We start from the raw sequence: 25,148 nt of genomic DNA on the forward strand, positions 1-25,148 counted from the left end.
CTATAAGTTTATGATAAGGAGGGCTGTGGTGGTTTATCAGCTATAGATTATACAAGAAAGGAGGGGAGTCAAGTCGATGATTCAGGTGGTTACGTCATTCTGCGGTGACTCATTGTTGATAACAGCTGTTTAACATCCCACTTTACCTAGTTGTATATACCGATTAAGGTATACCATGAACAGTTATTCAACGTTTTCCTAATCCTACAAATTATCTATTTTAATTAAAATACAAAATATTGTATAATAAGTTAATATGATAAGAAAATACCGTATAGGCTTTGATTTTTTTTTACAATTAATTGTGATATAACGATGTTAAATGTATTGATACATTATGAATAACGTTTTCATTTTGTTGCTGAATAAGTAGGCCTACTGTATGTAGATTTAAATTAGATTTTTACCACGCTGACGGCCCAGGTTGCTTGTTTTTAGGACGAAGATATTTAAATGATAGTGGATTGATTGAGATCACAGATTTGTTACCGACTAATATCAGCTTGTTCATTGTCATTGACCATTTGTATTGTAAAAACCCAATAGATAAAATGACAGCTGGGTCCAGTTTCGAACCATCAAAAGATTCGGACTTTTCTCAAGATCGAACCGACAAAAACCTACCGATAAGGTGTTTTTTTTAGTTCTATGCGAACACTAGCTTTATCCACATAGCTATAAACTCAGATTTTCACAATTTTTATTATTAAGCTTATTGAAACAAAGTAAAAATCTATAGGTTTGTAAGAACAACGAGGACTTATTTAGTAAAAAAAACATGTTTTTTATGGGAAGCCTTTTCGAAAACGTCTTGATTTTCAGTTATTCCATTGATGGTACAAGTGAGGTTTGTGGTTTGTTTATAAGAGGGGGTTGATTTGAAGGATTGTTTGAAAGCTAACGACTTTTCTGGTATAACTACATTTAAATTAGGCGTACAGTTTTTAATTCGAGCAATAAAAACTGCAACATTAGTCGCTATTTAGACAGAATGACTAAAATTAATGAAAAACAAAGTAGCAAATTAAATATTGCGCAATAAAGAACACAGATCAATAGAAACCGAATTTTTATTCAAATATTCAATTCAACCGACGTTACTATGCAGACTACTGGAAATATTTCAAATGCACCAATAGCATAGATCGTCTGTTTCCTGTGCGGGCCGCGCCCGTCGCCGCCGTGACGTGGCGCGTCGCCCACTTTCGGCCAATAGGAAGCCTCCTACCATCGACCCGTTGTGAAGTTATAAAAGCCGCTGCAGCGCCGCAACGGTTATAGTTTGTGTGGAGAAGCCCCATTACTCGGCCTGTCCATCAACACTTTGTGATTTCAACCTATTTTTTGTGTGCAGTATTATAACTTATTACTCAAAATGGTAAGTGTTTTGCTTGATTATATTATTCTAATTGAAAATTCCCGGTTTTTGTAGTGTTGTAATCTTTCTAAGATGTTTTATTAAGAGAATGGAAAATAATGGCCTCGTGTTTCGCGATCCTCACTGGGAGTAGTCTAAGGCTTAGGTCAGCTTTACTAGGTATACCTAGTATACCTAGTATAACTCTAGCGTAATGACTATTTTATAATTGACGTGAGCTGAAGACAAAACGCTTCTCTACTCGTTTTTTATGTAGAGACAACCTTCAACCTTTTTTGTAACATCTTACAATGTGGGTCGCTTTGTTCAGAGACCTCGTGGCGCTGGCCATTAGTTTGGTTAGGAATTAGGATTGTGGTTAAGCCTAAGTTAGGCCTACTATAGGTTTTATTTTACTCACGGTTTGGTACCTGTTCATTGTTACCTTTGTAATCCTATACCTACAACTGCAATCCAAGTTTTCAAGTGAGAAATTTGAACAGCCCCATTCACGCAGGCTTTTGGTTTGGGGTGGGGGGGCTCTCTAGAAGGCCTTGGCTATCAACTGTGTTCATAATGACCTGTTATCATAGCAGTGTACTTACCCACAAAAAAAAAAAAAAAAAATATCACGCCTGCCTGAGTCCAGAAATCTCGTTTTATACTGCTTTTGAGTAAGACTTAAGTTACTGTAATGTAGGTTACCGGTAATGAGAAACGAGAAGTCCCGTTTTATCCCGCTTGATTTTTTTGTTCAATCCTGAGTGTTACTTTTGACATAACTTGACTTAGCCTATCAGGTCTAAGTAGTTTTTTAACACGTTCGCGGCGGCACGTCAAATGGCGGGTGTATCCCCAGTGCGGCGTGGCCCTCAGTGTCGAATGAACCCGATTGCCGCGTTTCCAATTTCGGTCTGACGAATAGCAAATAACGTGCGAGGATGTCCTGCTTTACATCGAGAGTAGACGTAGTTTGCTAAACACCCACAGATAGTAGCACTGCCTGGAACGTAGCCGGTCCCATTGGAATTGTATTGCCAAATGGAGGGAAAAAGACGGGACAAAAAGTAGATTTTTGAGATTGCCAGACGGGGATTTTACGGGAAAATTTACTACCAACCTACACCACAACAAAATACAGTATACTATTGAGCAGTGCTGTGCGAGGTTTCAAGTTTCTAGCTCTGATCCTGGCTTAAAAATAAATCATTTCGTACTGCATTGTAGCTTGGGAGCGATCGCACCCACCAGGATGGTATTAGGGTTCCGCATGGGAGCGACCGCTCCCATGCCGCCGCGAACGTGTTTAACATACTTAGGTAAGTTAAGTTAGTTTTTCTTATAAATTAAAGATAAAAATAAAGCCTAAAAACAGAAGTTGAAGCCAATAATCCCGTTTTATCCTACATCTTGTTTTAATCCCGCTCATAGTCTTAAACTCCCGTTTTCGAGATAATAATCCTGCGTATGGAAACACTGAATCATAGGCGTAACTCACCTGTCTGGGAGGAAAATTTTTTAAAATAAACTCGCGTCGCTTAGGCTATTTATAGGCATTAAAAGAGATTTTTTAACTTAATCGTAGAAAAACATTTTTAATTGTAAAAAATATGTTTTAAGGTCAATGGGGTACAACCCCCCCCCCCCCCCCCGAAATGCCTCTGACTGTAATGACCAGTAAACTTAATAAGGCTTTATTTTTTTTTGTATAATAGTATTTATTAGGCCAATTATACTCCAGGACTTCGATATTAAACTTACATTGCGGTTAAGTCATTTAGTAAGTTAAGCAACAATGGTAAGTTACTTGTACTTTCCTGTAAAAAGGGAACATTCAATAACTTACTAAGTTATCGATGATTTTTTTCATGTAGGCCTATCGATATATTTGATTTCCTCTACAATCCATAGGCTATTCCTTCTGTTTTAATCTTTAAACGCATTTACCTGTAAATTACAAATTGACAATTGATCTTGTTTAGGCAAAAATAAGTTAATATAGGCCTATACGGATTAAGAAATGTAACTTTTATAAACTAACCCAACGTATTAACTTACCAAACTTACTGTAGGCAACCATTTCAAATCTTGTCAAATGTCAATATTTACCAATATATATATTTTGCCATATCAAACAGAATTAAATGGAAAGAACCGTGAAAACCAACTAACGTAAGTTAGGAATCCTACATGTTTTATCCAAGGACAATATTTATTTGGTTGTGTAAATATAACTTAATTAGAAAACAAATTAAGCCTAAATACCGGTAAGTTTAAGTTAACTTGATGTAGGCCTACAAATAAAAAATCCAGACGTCTAGACGATTTTTTGAGAACAGAAACGACCTCTGTATTAGTGACTTAAATTTCTCTTGAATATTTAAAGCTTTTGAGTCCACTCAGTCTATTTAAAAAATAATGGTTGAAATACCTTGTACTGTCAAACTGAGCCTTTGTAGTCTATAAGTTTAGGCTACTGCAGTTTCGTTCCCTATAGGAACTTAATCAGGATGTCAAGATATCAAATTTTGTTCTAGAGGAAGTCGTTAAAGTTAAAATCCTCCGGAGGCCAACAAAGTCAGTCTATTTGCATCGATACCCTACACTGTACTCTTTGTCAATACAACTAGGCCTCCTACAATTGTCAACTACACAGTGCGATCGCTTAAAATTCCTTCTAACTTAATATCCCATTTTCGCATAAACTTATAGGCTAACCTAAGTAAGGTTAGGCCTATACCAAAAATTTATCTTTGACTAATTTATTTTATTTTTACCTAAATATTTATTCTAAAACTGTACAATAAAGGGTTAAGCTTTAGGCCTACTTATTTATAGAAATTGATTTTAACTGTTGTCACAGGCTATAATGATTGTTTTGTTTTTCCACAGCGTGAGTGTATCTCTATCCACGTCGGCCAAGCTGGAGTCCAGATTGGAAATGCCTGCTGGGAGCTCTACTGCCTTGAGCACGGCATCCAGCCTGACGGTCAGATGCCATCCGACAAGACCATCGGTGGCGGAGACGACAGCTTTAACACCTTCTTCAGCGAAACCGGCGCTGGCAAACATGTTCCTAGGGCAGTTTTTGTTGACTTGGAGCCGACAGTAGTAGGTGAGGGATTAAGAAACTTTCTTCGACCACTAGTCCTATTCTTAAGCTTTTGATTGTTCTGAAGGTCTATTAGTGGATAACTTAGGAAAGCACACTGTAGGATAGTTTATTAATACGTTCGATACCGACATATTAAAAACTCCTTTACCACCAGTGTCACCTGAGGTTGACTAAGGAAGGATTTTTTGTCAACAACCGGTGTTATAGTTAATGCGTGGTCTGATTTCACAGGACCAACGTCATAACCAATATACATATATTTTATGGCTTGTCCCAAAATGTAGGCTACGGTTTATTTTATCGACTTGTTTGTTAATTGTAGGTCTAATGGAATAACCCCTAAATTTGCTAGTGCTGTGGTTTCCATGTTGGTGATTTCTTTCCATACAAAACAAATTTCAACAGATCTCGATATGTTGGTTGACCTATTCCTTTTCAAGTGAGTTGTTGTGTCCATGGATGGATAAATATTGTTATAGGCTACTACTTAAATGGATCAATACATCGATATATTCTGCAAAGTGAGCGATGTACCAATGTCAACATCTAAGCAAAGTCTTTTAGGCTATTATGTGTTTACAACTTATTTAAAATTGAATAGTAAAAATGTTATGATGTCATTTCCAGACGAGGTGCGAACTGGTACATACAGACAACTCTTCCACCCTGAACAACTCATCACTGGAAAGGAAGACGCTGCCAATAACTATGCTAGAGGCCACTACACCATTGGAAAGGAAATCGTTGACTTGGTTCTGGACAGGATTAGGAAGTTGGCTGACCAATGTACTGGACTTCAGGGATTCCTCATCTTCCACTCCTTCGGTGGTGGCACTGGCTCTGGCTTCACCTCTCTGCTCATGGAAAGACTGTCTGTCGACTACGGAAAGAAGAGCAAGCTCGAGTTCGCCATCTACCCTGCCCCTCAGGTGCGTGTTTTAAAGAACTAAAAAAAGGATTACATTGTAGTGTTTACATTTTCTTTCACTCTTGGACCTTAGAAATTTTTTGTATGCTGATTTATGATAACTTTTCAGATTCAATTAATATGAACTATTGATTGATGATGGTTTCTCTGTAAATATGAAAACCCATAAATTAACTTAGGATTTTTTTGTGAGGAAAGTTGGCTAACCTAAATGTGAACGAGTCCTAAATGGCACGAGAAACACATTCTTTACACTTTGTGTTAATAGCACATAGTTGGAGAACTCTCTTGAACTCACACATTCCTCGGTTGAAAATGCTGTCAGTGACAGTGATATATTCTAATGTTTTGTGAAAGTGTTCCCGAAGTATCTAAATTTTTCTTGTCCTGGATTTGATTCTTTACCATTAAAGCCTGCTATCATAATAAATATATATACAGTAATAACTTTTACAGTCAATCCCGCTTAGAATGAAATGAAAGACTATACATTTAACTTTATATTAATGGCATAATGCGATTTCAGGTATCCACCGCTGTTGTTGAGCCCTACAACTCCATCCTGACCACTCACACGACTCTGGAACACTCTGACTGCGCCTTCATGGTTGACAACGAAGCTATCTATGACATCTGCCGCCGTAACTTGGACATTGAGCGCCCGACCTACACCAACCTCAACCGACTCATCGGCCAAATCGTCTCCTCCATCACTGCTTCCCTCAGGTTCGACGGAGCCCTCAACGTCGATCTGACTGAGTTCCAAACCAACTTGGTGCCTTACCCTCGTATCCATTTCCCTCTGGTCACTTACGCTCCGGTCATTTCCGCTGAGAAGGCTTACCATGAACAACTCTCTGTAGCCGAGATCACCAACGCCTGCTTCGAGCCCGCTAACCAGATGGTGAAGTGCGACCCCCGTCACGGCAAGTACATGGCGTGTTGTATGTTGTACCGAGGAGACGTTGTGCCCAAGGACGTCAACGCAGCCATCGCCACCATCAAGACCAAGAGGACCATCCAGTTTGTGGACTGGTGTCCCACAGGGTTCAAGGTTGGTATCAACTACCAGCCTCCCACCGTTGTGCCCGGCGGTGACTTGGCCAAGGTGCAGAGAGCCGTCTGCATGTTGTCCAACACCACGGCTATCGCCGAGGCCTGGGCTCGTCTGGACCACAAGTTCGACCTGATGTACGCCAAACGCGCCTTCGTCCACTGGTACGTCGGTGAGGGTATGGAGGAGGGAGAGTTCAGCGAGGCCCGTGAGGACTTGGCTGCCCTTGAGAAGGACTACGAGGAAGTTGGCATGGACTCAGTCGAGGGAGAAGGCGAGGGTGCTGAGGAGTACTAAGCTCTCCACACGCTGTCGATGCTGCTCCTCCGTTAAGTTATATTCTGCCCATTTAGTCATATTTTTTCTACTTTTTTTATACATTTTTTTACCAAAGTAATTATTTCCTATATGCAATATTTATTAAATTGTTTTGAGCAGCAGCATGTAGTTGTTTATTACCCTTTTATAAAACTAAGTGTTGGTAATTTCAATTCAAGTAGTTGTGGTGAGTAATTTGTCCATTATCACGAAGTAGCATTGTCAATTGACTATTGACTTGTCAAGAATAAAATGTAGGCATCTATTTCTGATCATATTGTTTCAGACTTCATTTATTGTACGGTAGGCCTATTTGTTTTTGTTTGCTTCTGGGTATTTGAAAAATGTGGTTTGGGTCTACAAGATGCTTGGAAATTTATTTCTGACAAAACTAAATTCCCACAAAAGTAAAAAAATATATATATATAATAGCCTATAATTATTTGATCAATTGCCTTATTTAAAAATATTAATGAAAAAGAAAACATGTAGCAGTTTTCAAGTTTCTGGTTAAGAAGATAATTTCAGTAATTACTAGATTTCAGCCAGCAATAAACTCTGAAATGGCCAAAATTAGGAACACAAATCACTGAATTAAAAAATATTAGAAGCCTTATTGGCTTCTGTTTAAACTTAATGTATGTATGGCCATGGAAATTAAATTAATTGACTTGACAGCAAACTGCTGAGGAAACATGATCTTATAGTCTCAGCATCCTGGGACATCTAAGGATTCACAGTAATAACAGTTAATCATGCACACGCAAGCAGTTTTCTGAACCTCATAGCACAACAAACTTGCGGGAAAATAGAATCAGATACAATTCAATTTACTGATACTAGTGCATCTGTTGCTCGAATTCGAGCAATTGCGAAGTATTACAGTATCACAGGCGTTATTTCAAGACGAAAAACAGTCATAATTTTGGATGACTTAGTAGAGTCGACTTACTTATATTATAAGAATTGGTGAAAGGGGGCATCTAAACAAGAAATACTTAATTTTGTCACATCGTTTGTAAAAATCCGTCCATTATTAACGGAGGAGTAGTGTTTCGTAGAAATCACCTTCACGTATTATATATAAGGATTGGTGAGTTATCACACAATCAGTGCAAATTTTTACACAATCAACTAAATATTTTTTCCCAATGACAAGTGCTTGTATTTAGATTTTAAATTTATTAGCGAGGGTTTTAAAGAGTACAATAATAATACATAATACCATAGTAAAAATGCTGTACAAGTACGCAAGTACACAATACCTTTACATACTTTGTTACGTACTCTGTAAATCAAATAAAAAAAAAAAAAACATGACTGCGTCCAAAAAAGAACCACTTGTGCTCACAGTGATGAAAACTACTTATAGGCAAATTTTTTACTCTGACATGAAAAAGGTAGGTAAATCACTCTAATCAACAAATTTATTGTAAACTAGTGAACCCGGCGTGGCTTCGCTCACGAAAATTAAAAAGTTAAATGTCCAACCTGAGTAGGGCATACACTTCTTGATTTTTTAATTCATTTAACCATTGACTAACCTACACAATTAGACTTCTCATCCCATTGTAAATTTTGAAGTTCGTTTTTCGTGTCTAGTTCATGTCAGGTGACACTGATTACTAGTGTCGACGAAATTTTGTTTCTTTTATTTTAGGGGTAATTTCATGATTATATAGCTAGTTAGTTTACTGTTATATCACTAGAGGATGAGTCAATGTTTATGATTACAGTATTTAAACGAGGTTTCAAATTACTGAAATAACAAGAAACAAATTGTAAACCAAACATGACATCTGCAGTGCACGGACAGAACTAACAATAAAATTGGCTTCAGCTGTTTCACAAGGATAGGATATCTACTAAGGGAGTATGTTTTATTTATTATTTAACTATTGAAAATCTGTTGTGCAGGAAATAGTTATTTGTGTAACTAGTGAGCAAAGTGGCACTTTGCTGCACACGAGAGCAAATGCGGAATGATCTCGAGTGCAGCAAAGGCCTTTTGCACTCAAGTTACACATTATATTTTTCCTACAGTCACTATAAAGCGTATAAATAATTAGTCTTTCAAACAATATACAACACGTTTTTAGGTTCAGCTGGCAACACAAATAGGTGCCCTAGAGAAAGTAGTCACCGGTCCGTATCACTCTGCTATTTTTTCCTCGGCAAGCAATGTGCTCCATGACATGAGAAAATAGTTCCTTATGTTTTTGTAATTTGAAGAGGTTTCCTCGCCTAAAAAAATCCTTGAAAGGTATTTTCTTGTTTATTATGATCGTAGGAATGTTTTAAAAACGTTTAAAAGAAAAGTTCAGAAATACCGAAACTATAAACACGAAATGACAGGTTACATCGTAGTTATAATAGTCAATCAGCTGCTCATAGTACATATTAATATTTTTAAGTGTTGCCAAACTATTTCCAAGCGTACACGGATTACGTGCATAATAGAACCACGCTGTTTTGTGTTGTTTTGTTGGAATCCTGATGTGCGCCAAAGTATAAACTGCACGACAAAGTATGCAGCAATTAGCAGCTTTCTGTACCATAAGCAATACAAGGAAGCCAACTTTGTCGGGTGACTAATGTAAATATTTTCTTTTTATGTCAAATAAAATATAACCAGCTGTTCCCTTAATTAATAGTGCAGATTCAAAAGTATTCGTGTGGTCAAATGTAAACAAATATTTTCTCCATAAGGATGACATAGGAACTTTGAAAGCCACTGGGGCCGAGCCCTGATAGAACTTCTAGAAAACGCTTCTTAGTCCACACTTAGAGGTTGATTGGAACCTCCATGCCAATTCCTGAGTTTTTATGGCTTGTTGTTTTTTAGATATAAATATCACTGATCAGTTCCTACACTCTGCACAGCTCGCCTTTACCTTCACCACTTCCTACGTCGTGGACCTGTTTCTCTCCCTTCCCATAGTATTTTATAATAACGTATAGATTAGTAGTATTAGTCAGTCACCTAAGTAACTGTTCTAAACCTAAACAAACAAACATCTTGAAAAGGTAAATGGGTATATTGCGCTGGATTCATTATGCCTCAGAAACAAGTTTTGGACCCTATTAAACCACACAATTCGCACACGGGTCCCTTCTTGTAATTAATTTATTTTTACAAGATTTTACATAGAGGCCCAGTCAGGGAGAAAGTACCCTACTTGTTTTACTCTCATGCACAACTAACCGCCAATCTGCACATATGTTAACACAAGTTAGCATAAAAAGTAAAAATATCGTATTTAATACATTATAAAATTTTCATTAGGTAAGAAAATATTTGCAGATAAATAGGGATGAAATCGGATAGCTCTTGGAAATCTCCACATTATACCTACCAGTTTGATAGACAGTGGCGGTTCCAAGGGGGGGGGGCTACAGGGGCTAGAGCCCCCCCCCCCTTGGACCCTGGAAAAATTAATTTAAACATACATTTCGTCCTTAAAACACGCAATGTTATAAAACAGAGATAATATAGTTTTTATTAAACAAAATAAGCGATGGCAGGAGTAGTATTAAGTTTCACATAGATAAACTTTGTGGGGCAATATAGCACGATGAATTAAACAATATTACGCTATGCAAGCATCATCCAATTTTTACAACGGTCAGCCAGCTGACGCGAGGACAGGGAAACTGCTAATTTCATGTCCCTAGTTTTTAAATTGTCTGCAAGCTACTAACTTACACAGGCATCACCCATAAGCAGTAGCACCAGTAGCCTCATTGACTACATAAACACTAGTGTTTAAGTTTATATAGTCAATGCTATTACTGAATTTGATACTATACATATTGTGACATGATCTATGAAATGGAGAAAAACGTAAGGTTAAATACCCCCGCCGCAGCAAACCTGCAGACTAAGCGAATTTCAACTTGTCTGATTACATGTTTACTCAAATACTTCCATAAATAAGACATATTTATTCCCAATTTAAATAACTTTAGATTTAACGAGTGCTTAGGTTTGGTGCTACGGGGAAGGTAAACAGTATTTTTTGACCAAACGTCAATAGTATAGGATGAAATAAATAAGTTTGCCAAATTTGATCAACATATATCCATAAACAAGTAAACTACAACAGTTTTCATTTTCTCCATAAGAATAACATGGGAATTTTAAATTTGCATTTTTTGAATTTTCTCCGTAAATATTAGGCATACAACAATGCTTCAATATACTAAATTATTTTTTAAAGCTCTACAAAATGGTTGGGAAAGAAATTCCAAAATTTTATGTTTTTAGGGTCAAAAATGGGAAAAACCCTTTTTTAACCCATAAAACCACCCTTAAACCCCTGTTCCCTTGGTCCGATCATGCTGGTTCAAGAATTCGTTCGAATACATGTAGGTTTACAAGTTTATACCAAATTTCATCAAAACCGGATAATTTTTGTTGGAGTTATCGTGCTAACGGACACATATATATATATATATATGAATTTTAACGGATGGTGTTTTTGGCCTCTAAGGACCTCAAAACGAAAAAGTAAATCGGTCCCGGGTCCAAATAGCTTATTCCCTATATGGGAAATTCGCTAAAAACGTGTTAAAAATAGCTTTAGAAAGTCACCAAATGGCTTTGAAATTTCCACATTCGCCCTCCCCCGGACCCCCCTCCTTTATTAGGGGGGTGCTCCATACCTCCCATGCCCCCCCCCCCTGGCTAGGTCCTAGAACGCCACTGGTGGTAGATGCTAGATAGGACAGGACGGATAACTCTGGACAACAAGACTGACAAAGAAAGTAAATATAACTTATAAATTAGTAATGTAAATTTTTTACAGGAAACACTGTTTGAAATTTTATTGCTTGAAAATAACTGAAAGGTAAGGTTGGCAAGGTATATCACAAAGAATAATGAAACGTAGTCGGTAACAAAAATATATTTTCAACAATAATATAATAAGCAATACTGAAACGTTAAAGGCATTTGGGTTATCACAACTGTGTTAAATGCAAAAAAAACTCTAATCTAATACATACCATTAAAATTAGTTAAAAATAATGTGGATTATCAGCGTAGTTAATCTTTGATATTTTACAAACAGCTTTGGTTAAAATGTAACTGCACTTTCATTTCACACTCCTACTTATAAGGAAGTGTAGTGACAAACATAATCACCAGCAATAATGTTAAATATTCAGTTTAAAAGAACTTGAACTTGGTTGATATAATGAACTAAATACTGAAATGATAATTGATACTGTGAGACGTATCAGCTGGACCAGTATTTTGGAACGCTACGTTGACAAGAAACGTAAGTTGTTTAGCGGCGCAGACGTCTTTGTGGCAGTAGAACAGCTTGCACCGTACGATCACACGATCGTTGCCAGACGCAGGAGTTGGAGGGTAAGATAAAGACCAATGTTTGCTGAGTTCGTCCTTGCCATCTTCGGACTCTGTCTCGCTCCAATCATCTAGAAAATGAAAAATCAATTTTTCATCACACCTGCAGATAGTAGTACAGTCGAACCTCGTTAGTACAAACATCTTTGAATATAACATTGAATTTTAACTGCTGGGCCTATTGGCGTCAGACGAAAACGTTCCACAATTTATGAATAGCCCTCGTATTATTGTTTACGATTGCTGGATCTATGCTATACAAACCAGGTAGTGATAAGCTCCAGGCAGCCGGAGTCTCGTTCAGAGGTTTAATACCAGCTGCAACACCAACAACCACAGACAGCTGCAATCGCCCTCCGCTAACAGACAGAGACACAGAACTCTCATGTGAAGGCGAGAAGGCTTTCTCCTTTGGTTCAGCTTTGCCAAACTTCAACTCCATCTGAAAGAGTGACATGTGTGAGTGGTTTTAACCTACAAATATTTTTCAAATTGAAAAATCCAACTTTCCACAGTGATTATGTGCGTAAGTTTCCAAAGTGGAATCTATTATCATTCCCTATTTCATTTAAATCAGATTTATCAATTCGGATGACTTGGGTCCTTGATTAGTCATTATTAATGAGGTTATACAGAACCATCTTTGGGAGCTGGTGTAGAGGTAGAGCACGGGACTTCGGTCCACAAAGTCCCAGGTTCAAAATTGGCCAACCACCAATGGATTATCTACGCGATAATGCCACAACCCTCTAGGACTAGTCTGAAGTAATGTATAAAATAGTTATAAGGTAGAGCCTAGCGTCCTAGGATGTATAGGTAGGATAGTTAAAAAGAACCATAATACGACCAATGATAGTATGAATGTCTGATTACTCTTTGCTAATTTAATTGATCAGCTGTATCATACATTATAAACTAAACTTACGTTTTTAACCGTGTTGTCCTCCAGATTGATCACTTTAATACAGTGGTTGTTGGTGTCCGCTACGTATAGGAGGTTCTCCGAAGTGCACAGTCCACCAGGCTCATTGAACTAAAGAAGATAACATTTTAATAACTAATTTTTACTGAACGGTTAGCACAACAGTTTTTGAATGATCCATTTTAATGAGAAATATTCTCTTGTGCAATAGACTTCCATAGTTTGGACACATGGGTATTGAAATCTTCTTTGATTTAAAAGTCAGAACCACAATATAAAATTAATGGATGTATAATACAGTCGTGTGGTATGTGTGCAAAATGTTTAACTACAGTTCTGCGGCAAACAATGAATGTCTACAGCAATAACATCTGGACAGCGCTGGATTAAAAGAAATTTGTTTGTTTACGTTTACGTCATTAAGTCAAAGTTTTGTGGCCTTAGTGTCAGTTCCTTTAGCTTAGATCAGTTGTTATATTATTATTGAGGGAGATGGAAAAATCCTTTTGATAATAAATGGCTATGACTGGGAGGAGCAAAAAAAAGTAAACCTAAATAAAGGATTGTTGACTATGGTCCGGCAAAATAAATATTACTAACTGTGAGGTCGGGTCCCGTGAGTGTGGTGCAGTTTCGCGTGGACACATCAATCGCTTTGATCTTATGGTTGTAGGAGTCGGCTACGTACAACAGCTGTTTGTGGTCACTCCACGCAACGGCCAACGGGTGTTGTAGCTTAGCGTCTACTCCACACCCTTCCTTGTCACCAAACGCAAACAAGTTCTACAACAGATTAAGGTTATTAGATGAAATAAACTGTTGGTAAGGGGTTGGTCATTGCAATAAGGTTCCTTGTCTCACTACGCTTCATCTGAGCAGGGCGTAATCATTGATCCATGTTTCTTCAATTTCTCAATACATGAATGCACCGTGCTCCGCACCCATCCATTTTTGGGCTGTTACGCTACGGCCGGTTCAAGAGAGCTACTCGGCAAAAGGTTGGTTGAATTTTGGTGACAACCAAAGAAAAACATCAATAAACAATATGAGGAGACTGACACATAATTTTTCCCATCAGCTTGACATTAAAATAGAACATCCTACAAGTTTCATGAGTAAAAAATGTAAAACGTCTATTAGTTATACTTCGGATTAGTACCAAGAAACCTCAGTGCTTAAAATTGGGTCACTGGTGTAGTCTCTAGCTGAACATTTTTGTGAAATGTTATAGGTTTTTATATGGGAAAAATGTGACAAGAAGTGTTGGCTACCTGAGGGTCCGCACTTCCACCAACCACGTTGGTGACCTTTCCATCGACAATGTTGACAGCTCGCACTGTCGAACTCTCACTGTCCGCCACGTACGCACTCTGTCGACAGTTCGCCACTGTCAAACCGCTGGGCTGCGCTAGGCCTGCTCTCATTGGGTAACTGTTGTTGCGGTTCTCTTCTTTGCCGCTGCCAACAACCGCTTCGCACACACCGGCCTTGCATTGTCTGCTCACAAAGAGTAGCTTAATAGTTGGTTATTATGTAAAAACTGAAAAAACATTAAACATTATGCATACTTGGCCATTGGACTTTAAACTAATAGTCCTTGCTATGCAAACAGCTGATCTTAAGTCACCAAAGCACACAGATCATCTCACTCCATTCTGACTTCACCTAATATTCATGTTAAGCTTAAAAAAGATACATAGTTGCGTATCGCTTTAAATTAATGATATAGAAAAATCCTGGTGATTCACATAAACTAAAAACCAACGGCCAACGGACGTCATTGGACTTTAAACTAATAGTCCTTGCTATGCAAACAGCTGATCTTAAGTCACCAAAGCACACAGATCATCTCACTCCATTCTGACTTCACCTAATATTCATGTTCAGCTTAAATAAAGGTACATAGGTGTGTATCGCTTTAAATTAATGATGTTGAAAAATCCTGTTGATTCACATAAACTAAAAACCATAACTAAAATCATACTAACACATTATTATAAATATACCTAAAAATAGCGGATGCATATACGAGTGATTGTATGAAAAAGAAGCGCATGTTTACTCACATGTAAGGAATGGTCTTTAAGGTAGTTTTGAGGACTTTAAAGTCAATGATTATAGCTACGTAGGACCCTAATTTCTCATACAATGTCAACAAGTAGGGGAAGGAGCTGGTCTAGTGGTAGAGCGTGGTGCACAAGGTCATAGGTTCAAATCCTGCCAATCAACAATGAATTTTATAGTGATAACGACCCTCTAGGTCTAGCCTAAAGTAACATGAAAAGTTCTGAGGCATAAATTTAAAAAAAATCATATACACTGCTAAACTCACTTATTCTTCCACCACACAGTGTCATTCAAGTAGTAAGCCCAGAGCTGGTGACTCCCGGCCATGGCTATGAGCAGGATGTCCGGGGACACTCGGACCAAGTCCCAGGGGGAAGATATCCTTTGTGCTCTCCCCTCCTTGCCCCCAAGTCTGTCTTCACCCTGGATACCATCCCCCACCACGGTCTCAACCCTCCGGGACTTCAAGTCTATCTGTAAAGGATTGACACTTGATCCGTCTGATAATTAAGAAGGAGTCGGACAAACAGTTGTCCCGGTCGTTTTTTGCATGGTTATTTATTTTGGTGTGCGAAAGGCTTGGTTTTCAATTGCAGAAAGCGTCTGTGTAAATTGTGCAAAAACATTCCCGATTTTGCTGCAATTGTCTTAGACGATGATAATGTTACCATTACCTTGGGAAGCAAGGTATGATTCCTGTTAGATTGGTTCAACAGGAATCGTAATGCCAAATACAGGCCTCTTGCATGTTGTTGATGTGGCATTGAAACAGAAAAGTAAATTTGTTGCTATTATGGGAGGAACAAACAACACTTTTGATGGTTCAACTAAAGAAATATTTAAGAGCCTTGAGGACAAATTAAAAAAGTTTGATAAAAACAAAACCATTTTGTTTTGCACAGTCCCCCAGAGACATGATGCTGGACCTAATGACCTAGTGCATACAGAGGTTAAAATTCTCAATAACTACATTCAGGAATTGGCGGCCCGTATGAATAACATCTACATATTTGACACACATTTACTAAAAAGAACTCACCATACAGCTCATGGGTTGCATTTGAGTTACAGAGGTAAAAGGGAGGTTGCTCGTTTGTTGTTACAGTGTATTAAAGATAACACTAAACAAATAGTCAACAAGACATCCATCGATGATATTAAACATAATCAGCAGCAATCCAACATACAGCTAATAGAGGCAGATATGAAAGAAGTTATTGATTTGTTTGCGAGTAATGCCAGCTGTGCTTTTGCTCACTGCATTTCTGCTGATTTTAACTGTCCCAAACATATGAGCAAAGGAGTAGCTACAGTATTCAGGGAGAAATTTGGTAGACCCTGCCAATCAGATTATTGTGGAGGAAACTTGACATTCCAGAAATCCAAACAAGGTGCAACAATATACAGCTTGGTAACTAAGGAAAAGTTTTACCAGAAGTCTACAAACCTACAGAACTATACACTCTACTATGACTCGGCTTTCGAACAACTAACAAACCATTTTAAGAAAAACAATCTGGAAACACTAATCTGCTCCCCCATGGGATGTATTAGAGACCGAGTTTCACCTCACCATTTTATGAAAAATTTACTTAATTTCCAAAAGAACACTTCAGCTTCAATCATAATTGTTACCCTCGATGAAATTACCACAGAAACGCTCAGAAATGGAATGTCTTTTAAAGGATTTGTGGACTGCATTAAGAAACTGATTTCCTCATCACATTCTCTTGCTTCCAACAACCTCGCAACTAAGCTGGCTACACCGAATATTCAGTCAGTAAAAGAATACCCACCTCTACCACTGCACCACTCAACTGCTCCAAGTAGCACAAAATCTCCTACTCTCAACGAACAAGACGCTCCCTCTCCAGTCGGACCTGCTCTAGTATGCCAACTACAGGCGTCCAGCTCGCCTGTACCTCATGTAACTACTAGTCTGTCAACTTCATCTGCCCCCCTACCACCTCCAGCAGCAGTGTCACAGTGTGGGAAGAATAGTGAAAAGGCCAAAATTAGTGTGAGTGCCAGTGTGAGTGCTTCTAATGTGAATATCTGTAGCACCTCTTTTTTAGAGGCAACTCCAATGGGGCATCCTCTTCTGCAAAGGGAGCAGCTTTAAATAATTTAAAAGATATTAATTTAAATGTAATTCATATTAACGTTCGGTCTTTAAGAAATAAGTTACCTGAATTGGCAATAGTTTTGGAGGAATCAAAATGCAATATTGTACTCATAAACGAACATTGGTTGGTTAAAAAAGAAATAGATTTGTATATACCAAAAAGCTTTTCCCTTGCAGCATCTTTTTGCAGGCAGGATGACCCCCATGGAGGTGCGTCTATATTGGTTAGTGAGGGACTTATGTATGATGTGATTGATATTTCTCATTTTGTGTACACAAGCCTTTTTGAAGCTGCATGTATTTATGTTGATGAATTTGATATTGTTTTCATTTCTCTATACAGAACGCCTGTTTCAGATTGTAATGTTTTTTTTCATCATCTAGAAAAACTTTTATCATTCGTTCTGTCAAAAAAACCTTCTAGCAAAATTGTACTAGGAGCTGATTTTAATATTGACTTTTTAAAAACTGACAATTGTACTGAATCGCTTAAAAGTATTTTAAAATCTTTCAACTTATATCATGTTTTTAAATACCCGACCAAAGGGGATAAATGTATTGATAATATCGCAACAAATATTGATCAACATCAATTCACTCATAAGGTGTGGGATTATAAAATATCTGATCATCCCATTTTGTTTTTTAAACTTATAATTAAAAATATAGCACCAAATGTACTCAAAGAAATTTCTTTTCGTAAACTTAATGAGGAGAACCTTGGCATGTTAGCATTGAGCTTGTGTAATGCGAATTGGGAGCCTATTTTTCATACTCTAGATGTAAACACTGCTTTTGAATATTTCTTAAATACTATTGTTTATTATTTCAATTTGAACTGTCCTAGAATATCTAAGAAAATCAGGCATGATTATAAGAGTAAATTAAAGAATAAATGGTTTGATGAATCTCTAAGGAAAATGCAAGATACTGTTATTTTTCTTGCAGATTTAACAAAAATGCCTAATTTAGCAAGCCATGATGATTTAAAGAGAACTCTGTCAGTTTATAGGAAAAAATATAGGACTATGATTAAAGCGGCTAAGATTAATTATAATGAGAAATTTGTTAGCAGTTCAAGGAATACATGTAAGGCTGCTTGGCAAATAGTAAAATCAGAAAGTGGGGATTTTTTCAAACATAATAATACCGTTCCACCTTTTTCAGCAGATGATTTTAATAACCATTACATAGATGTTGGAAAAAAGGTGGTAGAGAAGGCTCATGTTGAGCAAGGTAGGAGTTTGGATTTCTCTAATTTTCTAAATAACGCTAATCGTTCTAGAAATAAATTTTCGTGGAAATTGGTAACAGAGAATGATATGAAAAAAATAATAAGATCTCTTAATCCATCAAACAGTGAAGATACTTACGGTTTTTCAAACAAAATTGTAAAATTCATAGCTCCTTACATTATGGAACCACTGATTCATCTTGTTAATTTGGTGTTTTCTACTTCAACCTTTCCAAATTGCTTAAAAATCAGTAAAACAATCCCTCTTTATAAGAAGGGAGATAAATTTCTTAATTCAAATTATAGACCAATTTCAATGGTTCCAGTGTTATCAAAAATAGTTGAATCCTGTGCTAAAGCCCAGATCTTTGATTTTCTTAACTTAAATAATATTTTAAACAATAACCAATTTGGTTTCAGACCGGGTCGTTCAACTACTTTGGCTATAGAATCGGTGGTGTCTGATATTTTGGATAGTTTTGAATCTGGTGGTTATCTTAGTGTGGCACTTTTAGACCTCAGTAAGGCCTTCGATTCGGTCTTACATACAATTCTTTTGCAGAAATTAGAATTTTATGGAATAATGGAGCACGAACTAAATTTTTTTAAATCATACCTCTGTGGAAGACTACAATTTGTTAATTTAGGAAAAGATAGGTCAAATTTTAAGGAGGTCCTTGCTGGGGTTCCTCAAGGGTCGGTACTGGGTCCGGTTTTGTTTATTCTCTATATTAATGATTTGCCAAACTCCATACCTTGCAAAACAATTTTATATGCTGACGACACAACCTTCATCTCATCAGCTGACAACTTTTACTCTGCAAACCAAAGTATAGAAAACGCCATTGAATTGGGTAAGCTATGGTTTGAAAGTAATTTTCTGGAAATAAATCATGATAAAACAGAAAAAATTTGTTTTACTTTGCGTAATCTTGAAGCAGACAATGCAGTTTCTGTCAAACTACTCGGAATATCCATAGACTCTAAACTCACTTGGGAAATACATACCAATAATATCATTTCAAAATTGTCAAGAGTATGTTGTTTGATAAGAAAACTTAAAAATTGTGTTTCTAAACCAACACTTCTAATTGTTTACCACAGTTTATTTCACTCACACTTGCTGTATGGCAATATACTGTGGGGTAATAGCTCAGGAGCTCACCGGGTCTTTACATGGCAAAAGAAGGCTCTCAGAATTATGTTTGAAATTCCAGATAGGGTTAGTTGCAAAGCATTTTTTGCTGAAAATAAAATCATGACACTCTAATATTTTCATTTTTTACAATTTAGTTTCCGTTAAAGAGAATCTGAATAAATTTGTTCCTTGCAACTCAATCCATGGGTATATCACCAGACAATCAAAAGATTTATATATTCCTCAAGCCAGGTTATCAAAAGTTATAAATATTTGCAAATAAAACTATTTAATAAACTTCCAATATATTTTAGAAATCAGGAAAGTATTCATTTGTATAGGTCAAAATTATCAGATTGGCTTACAAGTCGTGCTTTTTATTCAGTTGAGGAGTTTTTGCAGAATGAAGATTTTTCAACGCTTACATGTGAGGCCAAGCAGTCTTGATGATTCTTTGTTCGTGTTATGGTCTTTTCCCTGTTAATTTCAAAGTTTTTATTATTACTGATGCTTTATCCTTTTAAGATTCTTTTAACTTTATTTTAACATTTTCTGTAGAATATTTAGTATTTTATGTAACATAACAAAACATGTTGACCTTGTCTATTGTAATGTTTATATTACCAAACGACAATAAAGATATATTATTATTATTACTAAGCAAATACAATGTCGCCAGGATGGTAGGAGATGTTCACAATTTCACCGTAATCACAGGTTCACGTTTCACCACAACCGCAGAAGACATTCACAATCTCACCACAATAGCAGGAGATAAAATATAAACATATATTTAGGTTATCTGATTGTATTTTCAATAGTTGTCAGCCTCCTGATTACGTCTGAATATTTATAATGGTTCAAATACCTGCATTCAGTTATCCAAAATGCTGCTTGTGGCAAATATAGTTTCAATTCACAGGGAACCATCTTCAGGCCGTACAAGGCTTCGTTATTCACCTTCGTATATGAAGGTCCTCATTTAATAAATAAGTACATAGAACACGAACATACGAAAACGCACATTGATGTTGATATCAATATATTGATCAACCATGAACAATTAAACACAACACTCAAACATTTGAGTGGGTAATAAAATTATGAAAATAATTTATTACTCAAATTAATTAAAATTTAAATCTAATATTACATGTGCCTTGATCAATACGGTACAAAGATAATAATTAACATCTATAAATCAAGTCTGCAACTTCATATTTGCATATACTTTTTAATCTGCTAATTTCTGCCTAACTTCTAGTTCTAATTAATCAAATTGTAACATATTTGTGCAGTAAAGACGTATAAGCAACCCACCTTCCTTATAGCATGATTTTCTGTGTCAGCAACAAATACAGTGTTTTCATCGATGGAAACAAGTCCTTGGGGTGCATGGAACTGAGTTTCCTCAAAACTTCCATCTCTCAAACCACTAACTCCACATCCAATAATGTACTGAAACAGAACACAGATTGCGTTATCTTTACTTTAGTGAAACGTGAAAAGTTTGATTTCTCGTATGTTGGTTTTCTTGAACTTTTTTCTAAAAAGAAAGATGCTAACAGTTAAAACCCCTAGGATGAAAAAAGCCCAACATTTTCACAATTGTCTCCAAACTAATAAGTTGTAGGATTCATAAACCACCTTGGATCGTTAACAAATCTTAGGTGTAATCGTCTTGCCCATTCTCTACAAACGAAACCTCTACCAGCAGGCCCTAGGTTGATTCAATCACATGAATTAAATTTGGAGGACTGGCAAACTAGGTTAGCAGAATGCTGATCTCAAATTCAATGAGATTCCACCGTTAACTATTTTTTTGACATATCCTTTCCCATTAATAAAACAATAGGCCTAATCAAAGGCAATATGGAGAAAAGAGCATATAGCAATATAGAAGACTCTGACTTATTATTGATTGACAGTAAAGGCAGTGATTGGCAGAATAATACTTGTAATTTAATTACGTTTAGGGTCTAGTTTTATTTACATTTTCAATAATTTTTGTGACGCTACGATACATATCTAATCTGAACATAAACAGTGATGGAGGCTTACCTGTATGTTCCCACACTGGTCCAGGACCAACACCTTGTGGTTTCCTGTGTCTGCTACGGCCAACAGTTTACCTGAGCCATTCTCGATCACACAAACTTTGCCCGGATAGTTGAGAACTTCTTCATTCTTCTTGTATTCTTTGCTCGCTCCAATCTCATTGATTGAATGGTCCGAGATACGCTGTTGGTCCTTGAACAGTGTGATAGCCTCTAGTACAAAAGCTTTCAATAAGTTCTCATGACTCTCGCCCATCAAGTACAGAAGAAGTTCACCTCTGGGACCTATAACATACAGTTAGCTGAAATGTCAAGTCAAACAAATTGTTAGTGAAAATTGTAGAGCTGTAACTTTGAATTTTGATAGATGTTCCATCCCATGTTAAAGTTGTTGCTAGTTTTTTAAATCAAAATGGACATTGATTTAAGATAGAGATAGAGTGTACTAGAGTCAATTTCTGATTTCGGTTGAATACGCTAACTTTAAATTAAGACAAAATGTTAATATGATTGCCTGCTCTGTGAGGGGCTCATTTAAATTCTTTCTGAATAAAAAATCGGCAGTGGCGGTCCCAGGATTTCATTTCGGGGGGAGGGGGGGATGACCACCGGGGGTCTGGGGGGTATTGAATATGTATCCCCCAGAGAAAAGGGGGTTCCAGAAAAAAATTGGAATTTTAAGCCTAAAAACGTATTTGAACTCTAAAACATGCTCACGCTTATAGTATTTATGTTAGCTAATCAAAAATAAATATTTAGGGGGGGGGATATCCCTCCCACCCCCCCTGGGATCGCCACTGACAATCAGCTACAGCTGGTCCAAATAGATCTTTCTACTTCAGTATCAAATCAATAATCAATGCCCAATGCTATCATTAAAATATTCAAACAAGCAATATTCTACTTTCATAACACTATTGACATCATATATAGTAATTGTTATGTCCCAACTATCTCAGTAACAAAAAAGGTGAAAAAAAAATCAATTTTAGACTGTAGCTCATTCTGTAAGTGACTTATTCAGCTATGTTTGTTTTGAATGAAAATTAGGCTACAGCTAGTCCATATATACAGAATGTCTAAAAAGTCAATGGCTGTAAAGATGCTAAATAGTTTCAAAAATGCTGGAAACTGAGGGATGAGTTCCTAACAAAATGAACTACATAAGTTATAAGTACTGTACAGATTATCTACCTACCGACCACGACCAACGTAGGCCAGCAACAGATGCCCAAACTGTCCCAAAGGTGTTCCTTGTGGTCGTTCACAACTGGATGAGTTATCTCGTATCTTTCCACCGCAGCTCTCACATTGGCAGTCGAGTGTTCGTTGGCAAACTTGGGACTGTGAACACCTATCTGTCAAAAATCAAATCAGTTACCTTGTAATTTAACTTAATGCTAATCTAAAACTCGTACCAGAAAAAAAGAACCTTTGTTCTCTAGTACATTGCTGACATTATGTTAAACAGTTTTTATTCTCAACTTGCACTTTAACAACTTGTTTATTATTTTCAACTATGAGCGAATGTCACATTATAAAATGGTCAAAATTTCTGAAAAACCCTAAGTTACATTAAAAGAAATTATTGTTTTTGGCCAATCAAAGAAACCTGTTAGAATTAAAGTTTGTCATAAAATAAAATTTAGTGTTTTTGATTAAAACTTTAAACACAGACTCATTTCCAAATTTTGCATGTGTTTTCAGTGTGTCACTTTGTATATTTTCTCCATAACTAAATGCAGCTGTGATTGTTATTCACTCCATTTCTTCCTTCTCCTCCTCTTCCAAGTGCAATAAAATATCTTCCAAGAAGGTCTATATTCTGTGTCTATATTGACTTCACCTCATTACCTACTCCTAGTATTCAAATAATCGTTCCGCTCTTCGCCAGATGACAAATCTGCGTCTTAAGACAAAACTCAGCTAGCTGACAACTCACGAGCAGGGAGCCAACTCCGCTATCCGCCTAGGAAAACTCAAATATAAACTTACACCTACCGGTACCAAAAGTTTGCCAATGCACTTACCACTACTAAACCATCTTCAACTTTGAACTGATGTTCCAGTTCTTTTAACTGAGGTAAAACGTGCATGCAGTTAATGCAACAATAAGTGAAGAAATCTAAAACGACGACCTTTCCTTTCAGTTCCTTTTCAAATGATAGAGCTTTGCTGGTATTTATCCAATCCAGTCCTAAAATAAAAACAGTTTTGTTAAACAGATTTTCTACCGGTAACAAAATCATTCGTTGGAAAATAGATCCCTAGCAAAAGTGGTACAATCTGAATTCATAGTGAGATAAAAGATACAAATCACAGATCAAAATAGCTTGGGTCTAACATTACAGTAGGCCTATATCACTTTCAGCCTAGGGATATAAGTTAATCTAGGCCTACTTAAACAGCAGTTTGTTTTCATAAAAAAATTTCAACTAAAGAAACAAAATTTAACGGAACAATATTCATCTATAACAGTAACAGTAGAGTCCCGCAAACTCGGCACTCGATAATCCGGCAGTCTGAATAACTAGGCTATCACCTCGCTCAGAAAATTATTGATTTTTTGGGTTAAATATGTATGTGCAGTAGGCTATACATTTTTTTGATTTGTAAGGTAGGTACCAAGGATTTGTTGTACTAGGCCTATATCTGACGACTTTATACTGAGTTGTAATATAAATACAAATAAAAAAGGTGGATTAAAAGCTGAAAAATGTTACTGTTCTTATTTTTAACCCTAGTTCCCGATAACCCGGCTTTTCACAAACTCGGCACCCTTCCAGTCCACATTACACCTAGTTTGCGAGACTCTACTGTATTACCTACTATAAAAGTGTTGAAACAAAATGTATCAAACTTTGACATATACACACCTATTGGATACTGAAGTTGACACGCACTTAGGTGGCGTTCTAATCTCAATTGTTAATGGTAATGATGGGCCAATCTTAAATGACACGGATCAGTATTGATCAACATTGACATTGGGCGCGTTCTGGGAACATGTAACGGTGCACCGGTCAGTGTTCCCAGAACGCTCTCATTGAAGGTCTCTAGATAGGTCTACAATAACTGACTAAGGCGTGCATAAATCCGAAAAATCTGAATAAAGCACCTTCGATAGGTTGAGATGATCAATTTCATCTGTGAGAAAATTAAGGCACGACTAATACTACAGAGAAAGCTATAAAACGTTATATACCTACCTATGTGGAAATCCTTTGGTAATTTGTTCCCATTTGAGTTTGTTCTTTCTCTAATATAGTTTTTTATTAAGTCTCCATCAATTTTCTTTTCAACAGAGTTAAAATCTTCTATCAATGTAGAACTGCATTCATATATGTCAGTAATGAACTCCATATTAAAATATTTTACCTAATAAAATGAAAACGGATGTATCGCCGTTCTTTTTATAATAAATAACTAATAATAATAATATTACAGATTAATAGAACACTC

The 25,148-nt window shown here is 36.7% G+C and overlaps 2 protein-coding genes across 2 annotated transcripts; one reads left to right on the forward strand and one right to left on the reverse strand.

Annotated features, from left to right (window-relative positions):
• The first annotated feature begins 1,223 nt into the window (after nucleotides 1–1,223).
• LOC128993107 (tubulin alpha-1 chain) lies at nucleotides 1,224–6,894 on the forward strand. The gene is made up of 4 exons (XM_054416865.1): nucleotides 1,224–1,378; nucleotides 4,250–4,472; nucleotides 5,100–5,401; nucleotides 5,927–6,894. Exons 1-4 carry the CDS (start codon nucleotides 1,376–1,378, stop codon nucleotides 6,749–6,751), a joined length of 1,353 nt encoding a protein of 450 aa, XP_054272840.1. The 5' UTR covers nucleotides 1,224–1,375; the 3' UTR covers nucleotides 6,752–6,894.
• A 4,775-nt stretch (nucleotides 6,895–11,669) lies between these two features.
• On the reverse strand, nucleotides 11,670–25,139 carry LOC128993088 (NHL repeat-containing protein 2). The gene is made up of 11 exons (XM_054416848.1): nucleotides 24,896–25,139; nucleotides 23,717–23,883; nucleotides 22,885–23,044; nucleotides 21,691–21,971; nucleotides 20,950–21,087; nucleotides 15,398–15,606; nucleotides 14,337–14,562; nucleotides 13,666–13,848; nucleotides 13,069–13,176; nucleotides 12,408–12,585; nucleotides 11,670–12,214 (listed from the first exon to the last, which is right to left on the reverse strand). Exons 1-11 carry the CDS (start codon nucleotides 25,047–25,049, stop codon nucleotides 11,976–11,978), a joined length of 2,043 nt encoding a protein of 680 aa, XP_054272823.1. The 5' UTR covers nucleotides 25,050–25,139; the 3' UTR covers nucleotides 11,670–11,975.
• Nucleotides 25,140–25,148: the final 9 nt, after the last annotated feature.

This window comes from Macrosteles quadrilineatus, unplaced genomic scaffold, assembly GCF_028750875.1.
Source record: "Macrosteles quadrilineatus isolate MER2022 unplaced genomic scaffold, UCM_ALF_1.0 Scaffold_1__1_contigs__length_201487025, whole genome shotgun sequence".
Classification (NCBI taxonomy): Eukaryota; Metazoa; Arthropoda; class Insecta; order Hemiptera; family Cicadellidae; genus Macrosteles; species Macrosteles quadrilineatus.